The sequence below is a fragment of the Crinia signifera genome, chromosome 7, assembly GCF_055691185.1.
Source record: "Crinia signifera chromosome 7, ASM5569118v1, whole genome shotgun sequence".
Lineage (NCBI taxonomy): Eukaryota > Metazoa > Chordata > Amphibia > Anura > Myobatrachidae > Crinia > Crinia signifera.
Genome location: NC_139223.1, coordinates 18,951,343 through 18,971,903, shown reverse-complemented (window position 1 = coordinate 18,971,903; position 20,561 = coordinate 18,951,343). Strand labels below are relative to the sequence as shown.

Genomic DNA, 20,561 nt, shown 5'->3' with positions numbered 1-20,561 from the left:
GTCACATGGTAACAATGGATAGGATCAGTGGAGGTAGGCAGTGGGATTTCAGGTCACATGGTAACAATGGGCAGGATCAGTAGAGGTAGGCAGTGGGATTTCAGGTCACATGGTAACAATGGGCAGGATCAGTGGAGGTAGGCAGATTGATTTCAGGTCACATGGTAACAATGGATAGGATCAGTGGAGGTAGGCAGTGGGATTTCAGGTCACATGGTAACAATGGGCAGGATCAATGGATGGTGTGATTTCAGGTCACATGGTAAGAATGGGCAGGATCAGTGGAGGTAGGCAGTGGGATTTCAGGTCACATGGTAACAATGGGCAGGATCAGTAGAGGTAGGCAGTGGGATTTCAGGTCACATGGTAACAATGGGCAGGATCAGTGGAGGTAGGCAGTGGGATTTCAGGTCACATGGTAACAATGGGCAGGATCAGTGGATGGCGTGATTTCAGGTCACATGGTAACAATGGGCAGGATGAGTGGAGGTAGGCAGTGGGATTTCAGGTCACATGGTAACAATGGGCAGGATCAGTGGAGGTAGGCAGTGGGATTTCAGGTCACATGGTAACAATGGGCAGGATCAGTGGAGGTAGGCAGTGGGATTTCAGGTCACATGGTAACAATGGGCAGGATCAATGGATGGCGTGATTTCAGGTCACATGGTAACAATGGGCAGGATGAGTGGAGGTAGGCAGTGGGATTTCAGGTCACATGGTAACAATGGGCAGGATCAGTGGAGGTAGGCAGAGTGATTTCAGGTCACATGGTAACAATGGGCAGGGTCAGTGGAGGTAGGCAGAGTGATTTCAGGTCACATGGTAACAATGGGCAGGATCAGTGGAGGTAGGCAGAGTGATTTCAGGTCACATGGTAACAATGGGCAGGATCAGTGGAGGTAGGCCGTGGGGTTTCAGGTCACATGGTAACAATGGGAAGGATCAGTGGAGGTAGGCAGTGGGATTTCAGGTCACATGGTAACAATGGGCAGGATCAGTAGAGGTTGGCAGTGTGATTTCAGGTCACATGGTAACAATAGGCAGGATCAGTGGAGGTAGGCAGAGTGATTTCAGGTCACATGGTAACAATAGGCAGGATCAGTAGAGGTAGGCAGTGGGATTTCAGGTCACATGGTAACAATGGGCAGGATCAGTGGAGGTAGGCAGGGTGATTTCAGGTCACATGGTAACAATGGGCAGGATCAGTAGAGGTAGGCAGTGGGATTTCAGGTCACATGGTAACAATGGGCAGGATCAGTAGAGGTAGGCAGTGGGATTTCAGGTCACATGGTAACAATGGGCAGGATCAGTGGAGGTAGGCAGGATGATTTCAGGTCACATGGTAACAATGGGCAGGATCAGTGGAGGTAGGCAGTGTGATTTCAGGTCACATGGCAACAATGGGCAGGATCAGTGGATGGTGTGATTTCAGGTCACATGGTAACAATGGGCAGGATCAGTGGAGGTAGGCAGAGTGATTTCAGGTCACATGGTAACAATGGGCAGGATCAGTGGAGGTAGGCAGTAGGATTTCAGGTCACATGGTAACAATGGGCAGAATCAGTGGATGGTGTGATTTCAGGTCACATGGTAACAATGGGCAGGATCAGTGGAGGTAGGCAGAGTGATTTCAGGTCACATGGTAACAATGGGCAGGATCAGTGGATGGTGTGATTTCAGGTCACATGGTAACAATGGGCAGGATCAGTAGAGGTAGGCAGTGTGATTTCAGGTCACATGGTAACAATGGGCAGGATCAGTGGAGGTAGGCAGTGGTATTTCAGGTCACATGGTAACAATGGGCAGGATCAGTAGAGGTAGGCAGTTGGATTTCAGGTCACATGGTAACAATGGGCAGGATCAGTGGAGGTAGGCAGAGTGATTTCAGGTCACATGGTAACAATGGGCAGGATCAGTGGATGGTGTGATTTCAGGTCACATGGTAACAATGGGCAGGATCAGTGGAGGTAGGCAGAGTGATTTCAGGTCACATGGTAACAATGGGCAGGATCAGTGGATGGTGTGATTTCAGGTCACATGGTAATAATGGGCAGGATCAGTAGAGGTAGGCAGTGTGATTTCAGGTCACATGGTAACAAATGGGCAGGATCAGTGGAGGTAGGCAGTGGGATTTCAGGTCACATGGCAACAATGGGCAGGATCAGTGGATGGTTTGATTTCAGGTCACTTGGTAACAATGGGCAGGATCAGTGGAGGTAGGCAGAGTGATTTCAGGTCACATGGTAACAATGGGCAGGATCAGTGGAGGTAAGCAGAGTGATTTCAGGTCACATGGTAACAATGGGCAGGATCAGTGGAGGTAGGCAGTGGGATTTCAGGTCACATGGTAACAATGGGCAGGATCAGTGGAGGTAGGCAGTGGGATTTCAGGTCACATGGTAACAATGGGCAGGATCAGTGGAGGTAGTCAGTGATTTCTGGTCACATGGTAACAGTGGGCAGGATCAGTGGAGGCAGGCAGTGGGATTTCAGGTCACATGGTAACAATGGGCAGGATCAGTGGAGGTAGGCAGAGTGATTTCAGGTCACATGGTAACAATGGGCAGGATCAGTGGAGGTAGGCAGTGGGATTTCAGGTCACATGGTAACAATGGGCAGGATCAGTGGATGGTGTGATTTCAGGTCACATGGTAACAATGGGCAGGATCAGTGGAGGTAGGCAGTGGGATTTCAGGTCACATGGTAACAATGGGCAGGATCAGTGGAGGTAGGCAGAGTGATTTCAGGTCACATGGTAAAAATGAGCAGGATCAGTGGAGGTAGGCAGTGGGATTTCAGGTCACATGGTAACAATGGGCAGGATCAGTGGATGGTGTGATTTCAGGTCACATGGTAACAATGGGCAGGATCAGTGGAGGCAGGCAGGGTGATTTCAGGTCACATGGTAACAATGGGCAGAATCAGTGGAGGTAGGCAGTGGGATTTGAGGTCACATGGTAACAATGGGCAGGATCAGTGGAGGTAGGCAGTGTGATTTTAGGTCACATGGTAGCAATAGAGGCAGGATCAGTGGAGGTAGGCAGAGTGATTTCAGGTCACATGGTAACAATGGGCAGGATCAGTGGAGGTAGGCAGTGTGGTTTCAGGTCACATGGTAACAATGGGCAGGGTCAGTAGATGGTGTGATTTCAGGTCACATGGTAACAATGGGCAGGATCAGTGAAGGTAGGCAGTGGGTTTTCAGGTCACATGGTAACAATGGGCAGGGTCAGTAGATGGTGTGATTTCAGGTCACATGGTAACAATGGGCAGGATCAGTGGAGGTAGGCAGTGGGATTTCAGGTCACATGGTAACAATGGGCAGGATCAGTGGAGGTAGGCAGTGGGATTTCAGGTCACATGGTAAGAATGGGCAGGATCAGTGGAGGTAGGCAGAGTGATTTCAGGTCACATGGTAACAATGGGCAGGATCAGTGGAGGTAGGCAGAGTGATTTCAGGTCACATGGTAACAATGGGCAGGATCAGTGGATGGTGTGATTTCAGGTCACATGGCAACAATGGGCAGGATCAGTAGAGGTAGGCAGTGTGATTCCAGGTCACATGGTAACAATGGGCAGGATCAGTGGAGGTAGGCAGTGGTATTTCAGGTCACATGGTAACAATGGGCAGGATCAGTAGAGGTAGGCAGTTGGATTTCAGGTCACATGGTAACAATGGGCAGGATCAGTGGAGGTAGGCAGAGTGATTTCAGGCCACATGGTAACAATGGGCAGGATCAGTGGAGGTAGGCAGTGTGATTTCAGGTCACATGGCAACAATGGGCAGGATCAGTGGATGGTGTGATTTCAGGTCACATGGTAACAATGGGCAGGATCAGTGGAGGTAGGCAGAGTGATTTCAGGTCACATGGTAACAATGGGCAGGATCAGTGGATGGTGTGATTTCAGGTCACATGGTAATAATGGGCAGGATCAGTAGAGGTAGGCAGTGTGATTTCAGGTCACATGGTAACAAATGGGCAGGATCAGTGGAGGTAGGCAGTGGGATTTCAGGTCACATGGCAACAATGGGCAGGATCAGTGGATGGTTTGATTTCAGGTCACATGGTAACAATGGGCAGGATCAGTGGAGGTAGGCAGAGTGATTTCAGGTCACATGGTAACAATGGGCAGGATCAGTGGAGGTAGGCAGTTGGATTTCAGGTCACATGGTAACAAGGGGCAGAATCAGTGGATGGAGTGATTTTAGGTCACATGGTAACAATGGGCAGGGTCAGTAGAGGTAGGCAGTGGGATTTCAGGTCACATGGTAACAATGGGCAGGATCAGTGGAGGTAGGCAGTGATTTCAGGTCACATGGTAACAATGGGCAGGATCAGTGGAGGTAGGCAGTGGGATTTCAGGTCACATGGTAACAATGGGCAGGATCAGTGGATGGCGTGATTTCAGGTCACATGGTTACAATGGGCAGGGTCAGTGGATGGCGTGATTTCAGGTCACATGGTAACAATGGGCAGGATCAGTGGAGGTAGGCAGTGATTTCAGGTCACATGGTAACAATGGGCAGGATCAGTGGAGGTAGGCAGAGTGATTTCAGGTCACATGGTAAAAATTAACAGGATCAGTGGAGGTAGGCAGTGGGATTTCAGGTCACATGGTAACAATGGGCAGGATCAGTGGATGGTGTGATTTCAGGTCACATGGTAACAATGGGCAGGATCAGTGGAGGTAGGCAGGGTGATTTCAGGTCACATGGTAACAATGGGCAGAATCAGTGGAGGTAGGCAGTGGGATTTCAGGTCACATGGTAACAATGGGCAGGATCAGTGGAGGTAGGCAGTGTGATTTTAGGTCACATGGTAGCAATAGAGGCAGGATCAGTGGAGGTAGGCAGAGTGATTTCAGGTCACATGGTAACAATGGGCAGGATCAGTGGAGGTAGGCAGTGTGATTTCAGGTCACATGGTAACAATGGGCAGGGTCAGTAGATGGTGTGATTTCAGGTCACATGGTAACAATGGGCAGGATCAGTGGAGGTAGGCAGTGGGATTTCAGGTCACATGGTAACAATGGGCAGGATCAGTGGAGGTAGGCAGTGGGATTTCAGGTCACATGGTAAGAATGGGCAGGATCAGTGGAGGTAGGCAGTGGGATTTCAGGTCACATGGTAAAAATGGGCAGGATCATTGGAGGTAGGCAGTGTGATTTAAGGTCACATGGTAACAATGGGCAGGGTCAGTGGAGGTAGGCAGTGAGATTTCAGGTCACATGGTAACAATGGGCAAGATCAGTGGAGGTAGGCAATGGGATTTCAGGTCACATGGTAACAACGGGCAGGATCAGTGGAGGTAGGCAGTGGGATTTCAAGTCACTCAATCACCATGGACAGGATCAGTGGAAGTCAGTGGCGTGATTTCAGGTCACGCGGTCACAATGGACAGGACCAGCGATGGTTGCCATCGATGGCGATACCACAACAGGGCATCGATAGTAGTAAACTATTTGATGGCTACCATCAATAGTGTTACCTATTGATGGTCATCCATTTACTTTGACGGGCCCGTGGGCCAAACATAATGTGGGGGTGGGGCTTCATGGGTGTAGGGGGCGGGGCTATGTTCCGTGTCCCAGCATTTTGAAAAACAAAAGCAAAACATTGCATTTGCTGTGCCATCGATGGAGGCAAACCATCTGGTTCTCCCTCATCGATGACAAAAGTACTTGACATTGGCCATAAACCATCGATGATTTTTAATCATCGATGGTTTTTGGCCATCCCTAGACCAGCGGCGGTCAGTGCCACTGCGGGGACAGCTGCTTTTTTCAGTGCAGTGCAATACAGACCGAAGTCGCCACCGCCACAAATTGCTACAAGTGGTGCAAATTAGAGATGTGCAGGCTCTGATTTAATCTGATTTCAAAGCAGGATCTTATTGGCTATCAACTGTCAACAACTGTCATGTGATTTGGATAGCCAATAAGATCCTGCTTTTAAATCAGAGTAAATCAGACCCTGCACATCTCTAGTGCAAATACATTTATTTAAATTTTTTGGTTATTTGCATGCCGGATAATGATCATTAGCATGTATCGCACACAGAGCCTGGGCAGGATCATTATTATTACGCTGCATTATAGGACACGCCCATCCTAAGTCTGCACATTTTGCATCTGCCACACCTGCCACGCAGCACGGCGCCACTCTAAACATCCTGGTTTGCACGAGGCCCAAATCGCTATCATCTTTCCTATCAGTAGCTGAGTGTTGGGGCCATGAGAGGGTTAAACCCTGGTGGGACTCTGGAACCTTATCCCTACTCTCCTGCTTGTCCTGCAGTTAGTGCAAAAATGACGGAATTGTTAGAATAATGGGCGGGACGTCAGGTAACAGCGAGAGGCTTTGGTTGGACGGAGCTGCTTAGTGACACCGTCGTTCTATTCTCCCAGCCAGCCCCCAGTGCTGTGTATATTTATATCCCCTGGCTGACACATATAGCTCCGGTAATATACACAAGGTGAAGGCGAGGTCAGGGGTACATGCTGGGATTCCCTGTATACAGGATCATACTACATGAAATCATCCTACTGAGCAGTTATGCCACCAATGCGCCAGCAGAGCCCGGTAACTGGAGACAGCTCCAATGAGTCCATCCTTACTGGGGAAATGGGCACAGTCAGGGGCTGGCTGGCAACTTTTAGCCTGGGGGGCAAGTCCAGAGCACTGGCCCATAAGTAACAGCGCATCGTTAAATTTAGGTTTTGCGGTTTAAAAATATGTATTGATAAAAAAACAATAACAGGGCACCACAGGCTGCTCCCCTATATAATATCAGGACACCGCAGGCTACTCCCTGTCTTATAATAATAACAGGACAACACAGGCTGCTCCCCTGTATAATAATAGTACCCCCATAGGCTATTCCTCCTGTATACTATAAGTACACCACAGGCTGCTCCCCCTGTGTAATATCAGGACACCACAGACTACTCCCTGTCATATAATAATAACAGGACAACACAGGCTGCTCCCCTGTATAATAATAGTACCCCCATAGGCTGTTCCTCCTGTATAATATAAGTACACCACAGGCTGCTCCCCCTGTGTAATATCAGGACACCACAGACTACTCCCTGTCTTATAATAATAACAGGACAACACAGGCTGCTCCCCTGTATAATAATAGTACCCCCACAGAATGTTCCTCTTGTATAATAATGGGACCCCCGCAGGCTGCTATTCCTGTATAATAAATGTACACCACAGGCTGCTCCCCCTGTATAATAGGACACAACAGGCTGCTCCCCCTGTCTTATAATAATAACATGACCCCACAGGCTACTCCCCCTGTATAATAACAGGACCCCACAGGCTGCTCCCCCTGTATAATAAAAATACATCACAGGCTGTTCCCCCTTTATAATAACAGGACACAACAGGCTGCTCCCCCTGTATAATAATAACGGGACCCCCACAGGCTGCTCCCCCTGTATAATAATAACGGGACCCATACGGGTGTGGTATGGGACTCTGACAGTCGGGATCCCGACAGTCATTATCCCGACGGCGGGATCCCGACTGGCCAGAGTCAGACAGCATGGCGAGTGCAAAAAAGCCCCTTGCGGGCTCGCTGCGCTCGCCACGCTGCGGGCACGGTGGCTCGCTACACGAGCCACCTATTCTATTCTCCCTCTATGGGGGTCGTGGACCCCCACGAGGGAAAATAGCGGGTGGCCATCGGGCACCCGGCTGTCGGCGTTTTGACAGTCGGGATCCCGACGTTGGGTAAATGATTGTCAGGATCCCGACTGTCGGGAACCCGTCCGGCACCCACCCATACAGGCTGCTCCCATGTATAATAAAAATACATCACAGGCTGCTCCCCCTTTATAATAACAGGACACAACAGGCTGATCCCCCTGTATAACATGACCCCCCTGTATTATAATAATTATAATAACAATAACGGGACCCTCACAGGCTGCTCCCCCTGTATATAACGGGTCCCCCAAAGGCTGCTCCAACTGTATAAAAATAACGGGCCCCCCACAGGCTGCTCCCCCTGTATAATAATAACAGGACCCCCACAGGCTGCTCCTCCTGTGTAATAATAACAGGACCCCCACAGGCTGCTCCCCCTCTATAATAAAAACATATCACAGGCTGCTCCCCCTTTATAATAACAGGACACAACAGGCTGCTCCCCCTGTATAACAAGACCCCACAGGCTGCTCCCCCTGTATAATATTAATAATAATAATAATGGGACCCCCACCAGCTGCTCCCCCTGTATAATAATAACAGGACCCCCACAGGCTGCTCCCCCTTATTATATTAACTGGACCCCCACAGGCTGCTCCCCCTTAGAATAATAACTGGACCCCCACAGGCTGCTCCCCCTGTATAATAACTGTTACTGAACCTTACAGGCTGCTCAGCCTGTACAGTCCCTCTTACCTTGATGCCAGACACTCAGAGGCAGGCTGCAGCATAGGGAAGTAGGTGAACGCACAGGCAGGAAGTAGGGGGAACACAAAGAGTCTCTGTAGTGGCCTCCTGCACTAGACATGTCCTCAGTGCAGGAGGCCGGCGGCCATGTTTATGGAGACCAGTCGGAAACTGGTCAGCCTGGCTGCAGCAGCAGCCTCAGAACAATGGCGGCCCGCACACAAAACGATTCAGCGGCCTGGGGGGCACATGGCACCCTGCCCCCCGGCCCAGCCCGCCCCGCACAGTTATGTGGCAATCTCCGAGATATGCCCTAAATATAGGGGGGGTCCGGTGTCAGGGTTAAAGGGAAGAAATGGCACACTGGGCTTTGTGCCTACTGCAGATGTGAAGGTCTCCAGGAATATGGCGCCGGCACCTTGTTCCTGGGGGACATCTCTACTGCATAAGCACAAATAACCGGGAAAATGTCTGCTGCACCATTTTCCCGGTGATTTCTGTATGCAGCACCGGCCGCCGTAAGACTTTGGAGGGGTACATATATTTATATGGGTGCAAGGAGTGTGGTGTGGGTCTCGACTCACCCTGCACCCATTATAGCTATGCCAGCCAGCAGCCATCATGCTGAAGGCCCCATTGATAACACAATGGGGGACATTTACTAAGATGTGTATTCTATTCATAAATTTCCCCCAATGTATCCTTTCCTCACCAGAGCGCGATGTGACTGCTCCGAATGCTCTAGTTGGATTCGTTCTCTATACATACCTCCCAACTGTCACGATTCCGTCGGGACAGTCCCGATTTTCGGGTCCTGTCCCGACGTCCCACCCGCGGCAGGCATTGTCCCGCTGCGGGGGGTGGCAGTTGGGAGACCCCCCAATCTAGTAGAATAGACGCTGTGCGCATGCGCACAGCGTCTATTCTCGTATGAAAATGAGGTCGCGGCTAATTAGCATAAGCCGCACCCTCATTTGCATACGCCCCGCCCCCTTTTCGGCCGCTCGAGTGTCCCTATTTCATGGGGACAGAAGTTGGGAGGTATGTCTATATAGCTGGGGATCATACTGTTCCCATACCTGATTACCCTTCTAGAACAGCCGGGAGGCTCCTGAATAGAGGGAGGTGCTCCTGGCCACCTGGAAAGGTGAGCAAGTCTCTCACATTCCCCTCCTGCCCGCTGTACCCCCATCCTCGGCCACCCACAATGGAGCAGAAGTGGGCGTAGGAACACCAAACTCTATACAGCGCCTGTTTTCTCGGCAGTGGAGATAGAGGGGCGGAGCCACAATGATGCGATCACAATGCCACACCCACCTGTGCAGGCCACACCCCTGGTGCACCAATCAGACTGTTCCCTCACCAGGGCCTGATTAAGGGTTCCAGTGGCCCTAGGTTAATACAGAAGAGCCCCCTCCTTCCCCACCAACAATTGTTTCACTCATATTCAGCTAAAAATCTGTAACAGGTTTCATTTAAAGTGCCACTTGGTGCCCTAGCGGTGCTGGCAACGGCGGCAGCGGCATCAATCACAGGCTCGGCAGAATCTCCTCTTCTCAGCGTCCCTGCCTCGGTGATGCCGCCAATCCCAGCTGGCAATGTCGGCCCCAACTGCGGCTCTCCCAGGAAGCGCTTCCACCGCAGAGCAATCCATTGGGCCCGCGCTGCCCCCCCCCCCCCCCAGGACCTAGAGCCCCAGGCTGCAGCCTAATCAGTCGATTGGATAATCCTGTCCCTCCCGGAGAAGGGGGCTTCCCGGTCGGTGAGTATAACCATGAGCTGCAGCAGACAGGATTGTGATAGATCATCACAGTTTCTGGCAGATACACTAACATGGCCACACATATACGGACGGAGACGATGCGGGTGACTGTGACGGCGAATCAAAAGTATGTCTTACCTTTCCCAATTTCCTATGGGGACACGTGGCCTAATACCGGTCACACATGCAGCGAGTGCATCGGAGTGATCTTTCTCCGCAGGTACCAAGCGATTGGCATGATTCAGAACTGATGGCTTTGTGCCTGGGCATGTCTGCCAGTCTGGTGAGCAGATGAGTGATGCAGCCTCTTAGTGGGTGAGAAGCATCAAGCCTTGGAGCGAAAAGTGTGATCACTATGGGATCTGTACATTCCGCACTGTGACTGGGATCCAACATGACCACCACAGTGCGCAGAAGAAGCGCGCACGGAAGCAGTGCTCCTTGGGACTGTGGCCCTCATTCCGATCTGTCCCCCGCGTGTTCACACGGGGACTGATGGTCCCGCCCTGCACATGTTTCTCATCACAGCATCCTGAACTGCTGCCCCCAGCCATTATCTCTACTGATTGCAGGTTATGTTGTCCAGAGCAGCAGAAGGGAGAGACAGCGACACCACCCCCCAACCCCCAATGGGACGCTGTGCGTTAGACAGACGGCAGTGCCCACAAAGCAGGACTGTCCCACAAACAAGATGGAATGTTGACGTATGCCGGATAGCTAGCCATAGGGTAGCCAAGGGGATAGCAGGGCAGGCCCGCCATCAGGAATTTTGGAGCCCGGGACTCATTTCCAGTCCGGGTTCCCCCTCCTCACTTGACTTACCGTAACCTGGTTCCTGTCCCCCCATCTCCTCTTCCGCTGAGCTGCAGCCCGGAGGTCCCGGAGCACAGGGTTCTTTAACTCAGGATGCCGGCGGCCAATTAAAATGCAGCACCAGCTGGTGAGCCAATCAGAGCTTGTGTACCGGCAGCCGCTCTCATTGCCTGCCGGTACACGAGCTCGGATTGGCTCAAAAGCCGATGCAGCATTTTAATTGGCTGCTGGCGTCCTGGGCTGAATAAGTCTGCGCTCCAGGACCTGCTTTGTTCAGCGCAGTGGAGGCAGGCGGGGGGGGGGTTTGCAGCGGCCAAAATGAGCTGCCCGGGCCCTTCCAGAGGCCGGAGCCCAGGACAGCTGTACCCACAACACCCCCCTATTGGCGGCCCTGTACACAGTACTTGTGTGTGCCCATTTCCAGCACATGCCCAGTGCCAATACAAACGCCAGCTCATGGGCATAAGTGTAACTGTACCATCACCATTCTATCCCCCCGACAGAGATCTCTGTCACTGGCATATACCACTCAGCTGTATTATGTAACATTACACATTATACAATGGTATTAGTTACCTGGGTGTAACTAGGGCTGGGCACATGGTACCCTCACTGCAGGGTGCAAGGCCCAGGCGGTGGCACTCCGGTAATGGCGCTGTAGGGTGATAGTACACCCTAGGGGAAGTCACCTGAGGCTTCTAGCTGCCGTATCACAGGCTCTAGATAAATGACAGGTGATGTAGAAGCTGATTGGCTGATTCCGGCAACTTCCTCACTTTGGCCCTTATTCTGATCGGTGCGGCTGGAGCCGCATATGCGGCTCCGACCGCACCAGACGAATCCCCGCCTTCCATACGGATCGCCACGGCCGTCCGTACGCGGCCATGTGGCGATCCGCATGATTGTGGACGGGGATACGCCTCCTCCATGGTGGGAGCAGCCCCTGCATTCGATGGTCGCCGAACATCGAATGCAGGGCCGCACGCTCCACCAGGTCCCGCAACACAAGACCACACGGACACTTGTCCGTGTGAAATCTTGTATGGGGGCGGGCAGCTGACATCCGGCGATGTCAGATGCCCGCCCTGTACCCACGCGTCATAGCCTCATTAGCATGCGTACGCCCCGCGTTTGCATGGGAACGCCCATGAAACGCGGGGCGTATGCATATGCAAATGAGGCTTCGTAGCCCCTCACGCCCCTATCCACCCCCTTTGCGGCGGACAAAATACGTGTACGGCGATTTCGGCTGCACATGCGCAGAGTAGCCTCTGCACATGCGCAGACCGAAAACATCGGCGGAACGGCCGCAAACGGCCGTTACCGCTTCAACCAGAATAAGGGCCTTTATCTCCCCCCAAGGCTTGATACATCTCCCCCATTGTGAGGTATTATGAGAGCTGTCCTCAGGATGGATATATACTTGTGGCATTAGGAATCCTATGTTACTTATGCTTCTAAACCAGACCAGCGGTGGTGTTGCCCATAGCAACCAATAAGACTCTGCCTATCATTTTCTAGAATACAATAAAGAATGACAGCTAGCCCTTCCTCTATCGCTTGCTACTGCAATAAGGACAAGAGACCAGCGTCACGTGGAAGGGATTTACGAAGGTCCCGCCCCAGTGATGAGCTGACAATTGTTTGTAGACTTCTTCCGCCAGCATCTGCACCATAATGGAACCTCACATTGCATCATACATGGTTCCTCTGGGCCTCCTTAGAACCACTGCTGGGAAGTTGGGCACTGCATTGTGCTGCCCTCTAGTGACACAAGTGTATTACTGCGAGCGAGAGAGATCTCCAGATCCCGGGATAATAATACTGCTGTGTGTGGACACTGACACCTAGGTCTTTAAGAACATATTTATGGCAAACTGCATTTTAAATGGTGTCGGTGCAGAGCTTGCAAGATAGTCCTGTCCTGGCTACAGTACCGGCCTGGCCCTGACCGCTGCTCTGCGCTCTCAGGAGACGCCTACCAGGACTACAGTATAAACACGGACTCTGCAATAGTGTCAGAGATCCAACACCAATTCTACCCCGTTAGGACTGCACCTATTTTTTTTATTTATTAATTCTTACTATTTTTCTGCTTAAATACGACCCTATTTTTTGGATGACATAAATCATGAGATTCCAATGCATTTCATCAGTACAATGCCCGCATCGACCGTCGCACTGCAGGGCAGGTCAATATTTTGTATTTTTTTTATAAATACATTTCAGTTATTGGTTCTCATTGACCCCTAAGCCTCAATCCTAATGTGCCGCACAGTTAAAAGTAAAGATAAAAAGTTGACTTCATTTTCTGTAAATGGAAAGGATTACCGTGTTAAACAATTCATTTTTTATTATGCTGTCTGTTCCTCCGCTGGCTCGGAGCAGACAACAAACATGCAGAGCGAACCCCCCCCCTCCCCCGCCCCGGTCACCCATCACCTGGTATAAGTACTTGACGTCTAGGTGCGGAAGCTGGGTAGAGGATGGCTCTGCTCCTGTATGCTGCTGAGCATACAGCAGGAGCTAAAAGAAGATGTCTGCCCCCATACAGACTACACAAAGATGGTCGCCGCCCATCAATGAGAAGCCAGGGTTTCCTTCTCCAGGAAAAATAGAGAGTACAGAAAAAATGGGCGGGGCTTAACGGAGGAGTGAGGGGAAGATTTGCAGGAAAAAGGTCTTTGATTAGAGACGGGCAAAACGGACCGTTGAGTGGGGATCCGCAGATTCTCAGAGCGGGAAGATACGAATCATTCAGACGAATCCACGACTCGCTTTAAAAAAAAAAAAAAAAGGGGGGGGAATATACATGACCAAGTAAAAACACTGATCAATGGCTGGGTGCAGCATCACCATCGATGGAAACCATCGATGGCGTCTGCACCGATGGCCATCCCTGGCAGCAGCAGCTAATCTTTCTATCACTTGTAGTCACAGCACTGTACTCAGTCAACAGAGGTAGTACATCTCAGCTGCCACAGGTGGCAGCACTGAGATCAGGAAAATGCATTGTAAACTGAAACGGATAACCTTTTTGGGATCATCGGCTCATTCGTTCTTGGATGGGATTTGTTCAAAAGATCCGGTTCGTTCGCGAACGGCCCATCTCTATCTTTGATGCACCCAGGAAGGAAAAAGACAGAGAGGTCAGAGGAGAAGAATGCTCCAGAGAACCTGCTTCATGCCTACTCCACCTTTTTAATTAACCAGGTAAGTGCCTTGGGGGAGGGGAGAGAGTTTCTATTTATCTATCTATCTCTATCTATTTATATATCTACAGTATCTATCTATCTATCTCTCCCAAAATGCTCTCATGTTGGGAGGTATGTCTATCTATCTATCCAGGGGCGGATTGGGACTGCAATCCAGCCCGGGAAAAAAACTGCAGCAGCCCGGGGGGGGGGGGGGGGGGGGGTGATGGTGATGGCGGCGTTTTTACGGTGAAACACTTGTGTCGAGCTTTTGGCTGTCGATCTTGCCATTGTCTATCTAATGCTTATGTTGACCATCCAACCCCGTCGACCTGAGCTATGTCGACCTTTTTCACGTTTCAACCACTGAAGGTGGTAATGGACCTGTATACTGGGTGTCTACCCATAATTTATACAATGTTAAAACTACACATTTAAGTACCATCAGCTAGTGCAAGCAAAGATATCAACAGTGATGCTACCAGTGATGCTACCAGTGATGCTACCAGTGATGCACCCAGGAGAGCATCTCTCTGCCAAATACCATGGCACAACAAGCAACTTACTTCCTTCACAACCAATGTGCAGGGTGCAAATGAGGCATCAATCTGAGGGTCCCCAGCACATTTGTCAGTCATGTGAAGGAAGTGGTGCCAATAACATATCTTCAATATACTGCTAAACATAAAGGGGGCCTATATAACACCACAGCACTAGTACCATGGGCTGTCATCATAGCCTTAGTACACAGCACGCCTACCACACATGACCAGGGGCTGCCAACAGCACAAACTAGGTACACAGCACTCCTACAACACAAGCCAAGTACTGCCATCATCACAACATGTGTGCACAGAGCTCCTACAACACATGCAAAGGACTGTCATTACTACAACCTGTGTATACAGTACCCCTATCCACATGCCAGCAACTGCCAACCCCCTACAACATGGGTGCACAGTACTATCACCACTGTATATACCAGGGACTGCCATCACTACAACCACACATGCCATGGGCTGCTATCATTAAAACCTGGGTGCACAGTACTACCATCACACATGCCAGGGGTTGCCAATATTACAACCTGGGTCCACAGTACTCCTACCACACAAGCCAAGAACTGCCATCACTACTACCTGAATGCCCAGTACTACCACCACACATGCCGTGGGCCGCCATCCGGTGCTGGCGGTGTTGGCAGCCCGGGGGGGGGGGGGGGTGCTGGCAGCGTTGCCAGTCGGGGAGGGGGCGGTTAGTTAAAGGATGCTGGCAGTGTTGGCAGCCCGGGGGGGGGGGATGCTGGCAGCGGTGCTTGTAATGCGGGGCAGGGGGGACTCACCTGCTCCGTTCTGCTGCCTCCAGGGGAACGGGAGCTGGGAGCCCGCTGCCGCCGCACAGGAGTGTCCACGGGAGGTGCTGTACGCTATCGCGCATGCGCAGCAGCCCTCCCGTAGCCATTTTGGATGTGGGCAAAGTGCCCACACAGTCCGGGAGGAGAATGGCCGGCCCGTTTTTACTGAGTTTTCGGCCAGCCCACCGGGAAATGCCCCGGTTTCCCGGTGGGCCAATCCGCCCCTGTATCTATCTATCTATCTATCTATCTATCTATCTATCTATCTATCAGAAGTAGTTTGTAGAAAAAAAAATCTAGACACATTGGGCCTTATTCTAGTTCACTCTTTCTGACAAAATCCTTCTTAGATGGACAAAACCATGTGCACTGCAGGTGGGGCAGATGTAAAATGTGCAGAGAGAATTAGATTTGGGTGAGTTATTTTGTTTCTGTGCAGGGTAAATACTGGCTGCTTTATTTTTACACTGCAATATAGATCTCACTTTGAAGTAAAACCCCACCCAAATCTAATTCTCTCTGCACAAGTTACATCTGATGGCTTTTTTTAATTTAAAACACTGTGGACACAACTTTCGGTACATCCCGCCACCCATCGCGCCAGCACGGATCGCATATGTGCTAACATATGCAATTAGTATTGCAAAGGGCATTGCGGCCAGCAGCCGTCTCCTCCTACTATAAGGTAGGAGCCACCTCTGTTCGTGACCACTCCCCCTCTTTATTGGGGTCCCTTATTTTGGGATCTTGAATCTAGGCAAGTTGGGGAGGGGTCTCAACCAGCTTGGAAGACCTGTTTGGTTGGATATTTTTGCCTTCTGCTGGATCAATACATTTCTAATTCGTAAATAGTTTAACTATTTTTTTTTATTCAACTTTTAAACAACTATGATAACATAGCCAATTACAATACAAGAAAAAGAATAACATTTCTCTAATAAGAATCTTCACGTGATCATTACTGGTTTCCATGGACAATTTAAATATATTTATTTATCATGTTTTAGAAACTTGAAAAATATGATCTTTTTTTATTTTATACAATTTGTGCACCACCTGCCTCCTTTTTTTATAATTTATTTTATATATGTATAGAGATATATATATATATTTTTAATGCCACGCGTTGTTTCAACAAAGTTCAATAAATACATTAAATAGAAGTGACAGCATGAGTGATGTCACATACAGTATTGCTACAAGACAAGGTACGGTATTCGTCACATGGATTGGTGGTGCACATACAGTATCTTGTGCCCGGTGATTGCATTTCTTACAACGTGCGTCCAATTCCTCTGTACCCGTCGGTACAAGATGAAGTGTTGATATATCCTGGTCGAAACAGAAGACTCTGTCACTGCGAAATAACCGGTTTCCAACGCAAACATCCAGATTTGTAACACCTAAAGACGATATGTATCATTGTAACAGACTATACAGTACACCATCCACCATAAGCGTATGGGACTTTCATGGTTTCACGTTCGGCCCAGCTGCCGAACAGATAATGTGCATTGTGTTGCATGCCTGAGGCTGTGGGCCGAGATCAGAAAGCAGGACAGGAAACAGATGGGAGGGTGGATGAGGCGGGATCGGTACAGACCAAAGGGCTGGATCACATCTCCGTGATCACGGTCTCGTCGAACGCCCGGAAGCCCCAGTCCTGGTATGTCCGGCACCAGCTGTTCTTCTTAAGCTCTGCGAAACGAGAGATGACAAACAGCAAAATGTTAGTCTCTATCTGAAATGTTAGTCTCTATCTGTCGGAGTTCCTATGCCCTACTAGGGATGGCCATCGACCATCGATGATTCAAAATCATCGATGGTTCGTGGCCGATGTCGAATACTTTTGCCATCGATGGTTTACCTCCATCGATGGAACAGCAAAATTATGTTTTATGCTTTTTTTTTTTTCAAAGTGCCGGGACACGGAGCATAGCTCTGCCCCCAACACCCACGAAGCCCCGCCCCCGTGTTTTGATTGACCCACAGGTCATCCATTGCATAGTTTAGCACTATCGATGGCCAGTTGCAGAATTGCCATTGATGGCAATGGCACCGATGGCCATCCCTATGCCCTACCTCCTAGTGAACATTAGCTAGATTTTAGTTATTGCTGGGCTGATCCAAAAACTATTTTAAAACCCTACGCGTTTCTCAACCCCAGCAGCTGCTGCCTGATTTTGTTTAATAACTGGAGTACCTTCGTTTGTATTGTTCTAATGAACCAATACCAAGGAAGGTTTGTTAGGACTCATGCACACCAATGACAACAAACTCCAATCTGGTCTTGATACCCACCGAGAGACTTGAGAAAGTAGATAGTGGGTTACCATCGACCCTTTTTTGTTCACCACTAGTTATATTAATGTATTTTGTAATCCCCCTCACACGCCTACCCAGGGAATCCTTAGCCCTTGTCCTCCTCATTACACAAAGCTACACATTATATGATATGATTTCTGCTTGGTGTAGCGCACTCTCTATCTATATGGCATGGGGAAGTGGTTAACTAACAAATGCTCGCTATACTGTAAAATGAAATGACACAGCCACGGAGTACTGGCATTTTATATGTTGTGATATGAATACAGGCAGTTGGACTATTCCAATATGTTACATGGATGAGGTGTGCGCATCATTGTCAATCACCGCAGATCGCCATGGTGAGGAGATGCACGATTGGTGATGGGATTCTTCTATATGTCTTCACATAGTGTATATCTTGTTATATCCCGCCTCTGGAACCGTTTATAAAGGCCATCATTGTTACATTGCATGTCGGAAGTCAGGAGTGCAGACAGGTCCGACCTCCCACTGTGATTCAATGCGCACGGGACCGCGCATTAATTCAATACATCAACTAGCGAAGAGAGCGCAATAGAATACATAGATTAAATATTCACACATTAAATATATATGTATATATTTTTTTTTTCTAAATGTGTGAACTATAAATCTATGTATACTATTGCGCTGTCTTCGCTAGTTGATGAATTGAATTAATTACTAGTTATTTGTTCTGTGTACAAATATCCAGATTATTCATATGGGAGCCGCATTGATACTACAAGTGCGCTGACTAACTAAACTGTAATCGTCATACTGAATATACCTATTATTATTCTTGTCATTTGCGCCCAATATATATATATATTTTTTTATTTAAGTATAAATTCTGTGGTACTTATGTAGTATCTGGGCTGGCGATTTTTTGATTGTATGCCTTAAGTTAAGGCATACAATCAGATGCGATGCGATATCGCATCGCATCGCATCGCATGCGACTATCGGATGCGATGACCCGATTTTTCCATAGGAATCAATGTTAAAATGGACTGAGTCCATTTTAACATGGAATTCAATGGGAAAAAGGGGTCCTTTTCATACCCCTACTATCCAAGTGGGCATGGAGTTGGATATAAACCTGTGGCGAGCGTAGCGAGCCACCGAGCCCGAAGCGTGGCGAGCGAAGCGAGCCCCGCGAGGGGACGGTATTCTGTGTCCCCTCGAGGGGCTCGCTACGCTCGCCACGCTTCGGGCTCGGTGGCTCGCTACGCTCGCCACAGGTTTATATCCAACTCCATGCCCACTTGGATAGTAGGGGTATGAAAAGGACCCCTTTTTCCCATTGAATTCCATGTTAAAATGGACTCAGTCCATTTTAACATTGATTCCTATGGAAAAATCAGGTCATCGCATCGCATCGCATCCGATGGTCGCATGCGATGCGATGTACCCGATTTAGAAATCGGCAGCCCAGATACTACATAAGTACCAATTCTGTTTCCTTACGTAGTTTATAAAACCTATTTTTTTTATTCTTGTATACTCTAATTAGGGGCTGGGCATCCCCTGTTTAACCCTTTGGGTGCCAACAGCTCTGTGAGAGATGTACAAAATATCCGCTAAAAATACCAGCGCCGCTCACATTTGTTATATGCGCCCCCTTAATTTGTGAACATTTGTATATGAGAAATATGGTTAGAATTGTATGAAAGATGCCTGTATTGCAACTTGAGTTATAGGTGAAATGTGTTAAATAGAGAGCATATGATGTGGAAGGGGGTGTGTTTTGTTTTGTTTAATTAAAAATCGGTTACAGAGTAAGATGTACATTGATAGTGTGGATGGTACAGTGACATTTGTGGGTGTGGGGGGGGGGGCTGTGTGTGCATGTTGTTTCGGTGTGTGTGTGCAATAGTATAGTAGGGTGTTTCTGAGTCAGCGGCTCCCCACTGACGGAGGTCACGAAACAGGAAAACAGGAGGCTGGGTAGTGATAGGGGTGTGTGGGCATAAGGGGGACTAAAGAGGAGTGTGGGAGATACTGTGCAGCTTCTGCCAGTGGGTGAGGGTCCAGCGTGGCAGTACAGGAGTACAGGATGGTGGCCCTTAGTCAGTGTCTCCTCCTACTGGGTGGGAGTTCGGGTGCATGAGAGCAGGAGGCTGGGCTATGAGGCATGATAGGGGCATGTGGGCAAAACAGCGTCAGCGACTCCCCAGTGGTGGAAGTTACGGTTCAGGAGAGCAGGAAGCTGGGTAGTGGATAGGGGTGTGTGAGTATACGGGGGACTAAAGAGGGGTTTAGGGGTGCCGTGAATTGCGGGAGGGGCGCGGGGGGTGCCGTGAATCAAGGGAGGGAGGGGGCGCAGGTGTCGGCGAATCGTGGGAGAGGGCTGGGGTCCGCAAAGCGTGGGAGGGGGTGTGAATTGCGCGAGGGGGGGTTGCGAATCGCGGGAGGGGGGTCCGTGAATTGCGGGAGGGGGGGGGGGCACGGGGAGCGTTGAATCACCTAGTTGGTTATATATTCTTGTAGAAGGATGGTAGGATGTTGCTGTCATTCAGAATGCATTTACATAAACAGTAATAGTAGCAGTAAAAGATCTGACTTAAAACACCTACAGTAAAACAGAACAGGTGTTATATATTATACAAAGAATTGGTTGATGATGTGTAGGTTGACGTGCACATAGTTCATAGTTGTCACTGGAAAAAAATTGCTACACGAAAAAATCAACACAGAAAGTTC

At 49.5% G+C, this 20,561-nt stretch overlaps 1 protein-coding gene across 1 annotated transcript in view; it reads right to left on the bottom strand.

The window, feature by feature from the left end:
* Nucleotides 1-16,826: 16,826 nt before the first annotated feature.
* LOC146019892 (uncharacterized) overlaps nt 16,827-20,561 on the bottom strand; it is a 28,281-nt gene continuing 24,546 nt past the window's right edge. Inside the window, exon 8 of the mRNA XM_083152527.1 lies at nt 16,827-17,228. Coding sequence (XP_083008653.1) covers nt 17,146-17,228 — 83 coding nt within the window. The 3' untranslated portion in view covers nt 16,827-17,145. The remainder of the gene's footprint in view (nt 17,229-20,561) is intronic.